This window comes from Echinococcus granulosus, assembly GCF_000524195.1.
Source record: "Echinococcus granulosus chromosome Unknown EG_S00001, whole genome shotgun sequence".
In the NCBI taxonomy this organism is placed as follows: Eukaryota; Metazoa; Platyhelminthes; class Cestoda; order Cyclophyllidea; family Taeniidae; genus Echinococcus; species Echinococcus granulosus.
Window position 1 is genome coordinate 3,012,178 of NW_020170381.1, and position 6,066 is coordinate 3,018,243.

General features: G+C 43.9%; 1 protein-coding gene across 1 annotated transcript; it reads left to right on the forward strand. All coding sequences in view use genetic code 11, as the record gives it.

Moving 5' to 3' along the window:
- Positions 1 to 367: 367 nt before the first annotated feature.
- EGR_00337 (Retinoblastoma-binding protein) lies at positions 368 to 4,344 on the forward strand (the record flags this gene model as incomplete). The annotated part of the gene is made up of 10 exons (XM_024489586.1): positions 368 to 533; positions 572 to 696; positions 770 to 799; positions 832 to 920; positions 952 to 1,197; positions 1,234 to 1,618; positions 1,655 to 2,370; positions 2,928 to 3,332; positions 3,548 to 3,808; positions 4,032 to 4,344. 10 exons carry the CDS (start codon positions 368 to 370, stop codon positions 4,342 to 4,344), a joined length of 2,736 nt encoding a protein of 911 aa, XP_024356264.1.
- Positions 4,345 to 6,066: the final 1,722 nt, after the last annotated feature.

Below are 6,066 nucleotides of genomic sequence, written 5' to 3' on the forward strand. Positions count from 1 at the left end.
GAGGTACAAGGGGGCTAATTCGAAGCACAAAAGTGGCGTCTCACCAGAACCGAGGGATAAACCACTATCGTATTACACTATTTTGCTTCTATGGTGAGCAAACACTCTGTTAAATTGTTTACTATTAACGAACAAATTTATGTAGCCTTTTTTTACAAACTTCTAGAAAATCGCCCCCTTTTTTAATAATTACTTGCCTTACCAACATATGTTCACTGTTGGTTTTTAGGATCCCTATACTACTTGTGAAACCTAGCACTAATTTTATGCTTTTTTAATGACAATATCAACTGTCGATTTGTATTAAAATTAAAGAGTGATCGTCTGGTCTTGTTTCAATCTCCCTTAGTTTCGGGTTCAGTCTCCGATGGCTTCGGAAGTGTACTTCAAGTTCAAGTCGAGTGTTAAAACTGATTCGATCCCATTTGATGGGTCAGCCATATCTGTCAAAGAACTTAAAAATGCCATTAAAAACAAGTGTTGCCTTCGTTCTGCTGATTTGGACTTAAAGTTGGAAGATAGCACTGGAAAGGGTATGGTTTTCGTTTGCCATTGAATTGCCTTCCTTCAGAGTATTCCAGGGATGCGGAACTTATACCAAAGTTTACCAGTATAATTGTAAGACGTGTTCCGAAACCAAATGGTGAGCCTCAGAAGAGGAGGCCTGCGCAGTCGTCGGTTTCTCGGGACAAATTGGTGAGCATCGCAGTCTTGCTTTTCCGTTTTTCTTTTACTTGTCGGTGATTTATGTGTATTTATTGCCTTCTAGGCTAGCCAGACAGACACTTGTCTTTCTAATGTAAGCGCTTTTTGCCTGAGTTAGTTTGTTAGATTGCAAATTTGGCGGATTCTGATTTACCGGAGGAAGAGAAAATTCGACTTATGATTGACAGATCTTCAGAGACCTATTCTGCAAAAAAGTGAGGTTATCTTTTTAGGTTACACGTTTAGTTACACTGTGAAGGCTAAAGCTTTTGGCATTCCTCCTCCAACTTACACTTGCCACAAGTGCAACCAGGCCGGCCATTGGATCCACGACTGTCCTGGTATTAAAGACGTTCGAGGAAACCTGGTGGATTCCAAGACAGTGAAGCGGCCGACCGGTATTCCCCAGGATTTTCTTGTGAGAGTCGATCCGGGTACACCGGGTGCGTATCTCGATAAGTGTGGACGCTATATGGTTCCCATAAAAGACGCGTAAGCCACCTTTTTACTAATTTTCTTTAATCATAGTGAGGCCTATTCCCAAAAAAAGAAAGAGAAGCGTGCGTTTTCTCTCGAGGAAAACCCCCCTTATGTTCCACCTCAAGAGCGTACCCCCTCCGCAGGCTTGGTTTGCCCGCTGTGTAAAAAACTGCTTAAAGAGGCGGTAATTATAACTTGTTGCGGTACTTCATATTGCAATGAATGCATTACAAACCATTGCTTTGTTGCGGGCTCACAAAAGTGTCCGAATTGTGGGGCGCCCGCGGAGAAGTACGATAGTGCTATAATCGAAAACGCTGCAATGAGACGGGCTGTAACCGACTGGTTGAGGGCTGGCAGTTCTCCAGAAGTATCAAATCAACGATTTTCGCCCGAAGTAATCCAAACGAAAGGCACACCTGAGCCCGAGAAGGTTTGTTGTGGATATAGTTTATTAGTTGATTAATAGGTGGTTCGCCGCCTTCTTAAACCGAAGCAACCGGCGTCGATCGGGTCTGGAAATGCAGAAAGTGGATCTGTAAATCAGGAAATCGGTGGCGAATCAAAGGAATCAGTTTTGGAATTAGCTGATTTGAAGAAGGAAAATGATGCTACTGTAAAGCCAGAACTTTCTGCATCAAATCTTTCAGACTCGAAAACTTTGTCATTCCCGTCTAAATCTGAATCATCTATTACCCATGTTAAAAGTACCCCTATTGAATCTCACACCCCTCCTGTTGTTTCTAATACAAGTAGCGTAGCCAACTTGCCTTGTGCAAATTCCTTTGGTGCAGAAAACGTTACTTCTATGTTACCGACTCTACCAAATGTTACATCATTGTATAATGGTGCACCGCTAGTTTTCCCGGGCGAGGGTGCCTCTCTCGCAAACGCTGTATATAGCGCAAATCTTGCAGCCTCCCTAACTGCAGTAGGTGCAGCTCAGGCTCCACTAAATACCGTCTTTCCAAGCAACTCCCTGATCTCATCCAGTAGCGTGTGGCCTTCGGTGGACCTGTCCCTCTTAGGCGGTGTGGATCAGAGCGGCTTTTCCAACCCTGGCAATGTCTTCCCTTCAGTCAATCCTCTCGTGGATCTGCATGGTGCAGTCGGTGGCGATAAACTTCTTTCAAAAGAGGAGTTTTACCGTATGAAGAGACGCTTGTTGGAAAAGTCACACAGAAGGTAATTGGTTTTATTCAACTGCCAAATCGTACGTAGGATATTGATGTCGAACTGCTGTTCTGTTAAATCGTTTTCTTAAACGTCATTGCTTTAATTTTGAAACTTTTTTCCTGAGAATTTTTACTAATATTCAGGGATGTAATGTGGGGTGACGACTTGAAGGCTTGTAGAAGTTATTTGCAAAGAAAAGGCGTGTGGAGTGTGGATGGTGATCCGACTTGTTCTGTCGCATTTGGCACCTAAATGCGCAGTTATCTTCACATGTCCTGCCAATGATTTCATTCATACCTACGATTGATCTGGTTCATTCTGTTTAAATTTCATTCTTCTCCAAACAAAGACCAGATGGAGATATCAGTCGAATATCGTCTGCAGCTGCTTTTAATTCGTCCTAAGGTTCTTCACCGGCCATATAAAATAATTGTATTGTATCCAGTTTAAGTCAGCAACCCATTTGGGGTCAAGCTTTCACTTAAATTTTACCTTTTCTGATTATTAATTATCTGTATTTTTTGGCATCGTGGATGCATTATTTCACGATTTGTTCGTGACTGCAGGCGTCCGCGTAGCCGAGACTCCCTTCACTCACGTCGCAGGTGTGAAAGTCGTAGACGCGCAGCTGCTGACTACTATTATCGTAGACGTGAGGAGGAGCGACGGTTACGAAAACGGTCACCTCCAAGACGTCGTCGCTCCCGTAGCAGTGGCTCTGACCGCCGTCCGACTAGAGGGGATGGCGTGGCCGTTGAGGACTATGATACATGGAAGCGCAGAAAAGAGCGTCGTCTGCAGATTGAGGCTGCTGGGGGCAGGCGCTTCTCTCCACTCCACGGACCTTGTAGAAGCGCTTCTTCCAATGGCTCACCTTTACCAACTGCCAGACGAGAAGCGTCACCTCATGAATACTCTAGTGATCGCAATCGTCGATATCCCGAAGCGATGGATAAATCTCGTTTGCGAAGGTATGGAGTTAAGGAATTTACGACAGATTGAGTTCATTCACTTCCTCAAAACTGTCTTAAGGCAGTATTTTTTTTCAGCTAGAGGGTTTATTGAAGATGAGTATTTTGATGTAAATTCTCAAATCGCGTTAAGTGATTCGCTTGATTACCATCTGTTTATTTGGCGACATGAATAGAGTACTCAGCAGTAATTGGATGCACATTTTTTCAAACAGTCCCTTTTACGTTGGAAGTCCCATTCGGAAGACTTTGGAAGAGACCTCTCCGAATCTTGAAGGAACCTGTCGTCACCAAGACCGTCGATATCGTGGCGAAGATTCGGAGTATTCCCGAAAGCGATCTCTTTCAAAAGAGGGCTCAGCAGTGCCTGATATCGTCTCATCACCACCCGAAAATGCAGATGGTGACTTGGATGCTAAGGCACTAAGGAAGCTTCGCAAAGAGCAAAAAAGAAAGGCCAAAAAGGAAAAGAAATTGTAAGTTTGCATTACTGATGCACTGGTTCCGTGCATACCCAGGAGAATGACAAATTGTTCTCTAAAACCTGATTGGTCCATTGATATCTGCTAATTTCTCTTGCTGTCTGCTCACTAATTATGAGTTGTAGATAGTGGCGGTGGGATTGTGTTGCCGCACGATTGCCCCGAAAACCTTAGAACATATTTTCTATCATGATATTTCGTGCTTGTTATTCCACAGAGCAAAACGGGCTGCTCGGGCTCAAAGAGCTGCTGCTGCTGCTGCTGCTGCCGGTGGAAGGGGTGCGGGTGAAGGAATTTATGACAATCTGGACGGAGTTTCTCCCGTAGTTCCTGGGGAAGACGATCGCGACGATGGTGAAAGTTCCAAGTCAAAACGCGATAGAAAGAAGCGGAAGAAGAAACACAGGCATGAACGTGACTTGGAGTCTGATTCTGGAAGTGATTCCAGGATAAAGCGGAAGAAAAAGGATAAATCGCGGAAATACCCGAGCACTGATGAAGAACCAGATGAGCTAGTTGAAGTTTGCTAGAACCATTTTTAGTCCACCTAGGTGTACAGTTGTATTTTGATATTCTTTTTCTCAAATAAAACCATATATGGTTTCAGGCTACGCGATCCAATAATTCGCTTTTTGCTCATTGGCAGTAGGGTATTTGAGACAACTTTCTGGCAAATAAAGCTTGGAATGAGCATTTACCTTTCAATTTCAATGTCGTGGTGCTTCCAATTTCCAACTATTTGAGTGATTTAAGTGTCATTGCAATTTGCCTGAGTTGGAACGTAGTAAATTAGACTGGTCGGATTATTATTTGATTAATTTAGGGAGTATTTGACGAGTTGTATAACATTGGCGCTTCTATACGTTCATGGTTTCTAGCGATTGCCACCTGGCTGCACTAGCTGTGCACTTTAATCTGAATGATGGTAATCCTTGCAAAGCTGAAGTTGTAGCCCGCATGGGCATTCACTCTACCCCTATGCAGTGGGTCACACTCCATCAGGATATATTGTTTTTGGCTAGAGGGAGTACGTCTTGGGGTGCGTAGTGTGCGGTTAATTGGTTGCAAGTGCGTACTTTCCCCCAGCGCAGCCTGCTCGTGGCTCCCTGCGGACAGATGAGTTTAAGCAATGGTGGCGCTGAGAACCGTTTTGCAATGTGTGGTGAACCAAGATGGAATAATGTGTTGCTCAAAGGTAGCCGGTCAAGAAAATTGCTCAGGGTAAAGTGTATTGGGGTAAATTGGCTAGCGTAGGGTAAATAAGGTCGTGTCGATGGCATTATCAAGGTCTGTCCACGCGTAATAATGTTAGTCCACTTCAGATAGTCTTGTTTCTACCTCATTTTCACCAGGGCTGATTCTCCGCAACTCTGAACACGATTATATTATTTTTCCTCTAAATTTGAGCGATAACTTTTGAACCCATAGGGATTTTAAGGCGCAAATGGGAAATAGCTTGCAGCATTAAGTACACGTACCACTAACGGCTTATACGACCTTCATAAAAGGAATAAAGAAACACGTTGTCGTCCACTTGGTTAATTTTTGGACAATTTTGGATCCGTTTTTTTCGTGTGCGCGATTCATCATGTACTGCAGGAAAGGGAGGTGCAAGTACTGTGCCATAGTAAAACATTAAGGATAAAACCTTCAAATCAGAATTAGTGACGTCGCAAGACACTTTGCTGATTGATAATGGCTAAGGAAGCAAGTTTTGAAGCTGTGAAGCGAGGGACGATTCAAAGCAGCCTAGGTGCTTCGCCGAGTGCTCTTGCCTCCGGGCTATGCCAGTAGTCCCGAGCCCTATTGCGTGTCAATAGTATATGTTTTGCTCGAGCGTTTTCTTTTGTCTTCAGGGAAGTCTCAGAAGCTATATTATGCCAACTGGTGGAAAGTGGAGGAGGTATCGCATATTCACATATTTGATATCTCCACGCAGGCAAGGTAAGCACTTCCAGAACGAAACTTTTCCCGGTGGTTCAGGGTTAGTACTATTTCAGTTGTTGATATCCTTCTTGCAGATCACGGGACTGGAGTAGTTGCCAAGGGCAGACGTCCTTTTCAAACCTTCTGTTAGGGGTCGTCACCGTCCGCAGCATATGCACTTCTTCCGCCCCAATAAGGTTTATGACCCAGCGGTAGACATCAGGATAGATATCTTTTAAGCTCGGGTTTGCTTTCTGCTGCCACCAATATACCACCCAAAACTTCAGTTAATACGTAAGAAGACAACACCGAGGCAGAACACATAT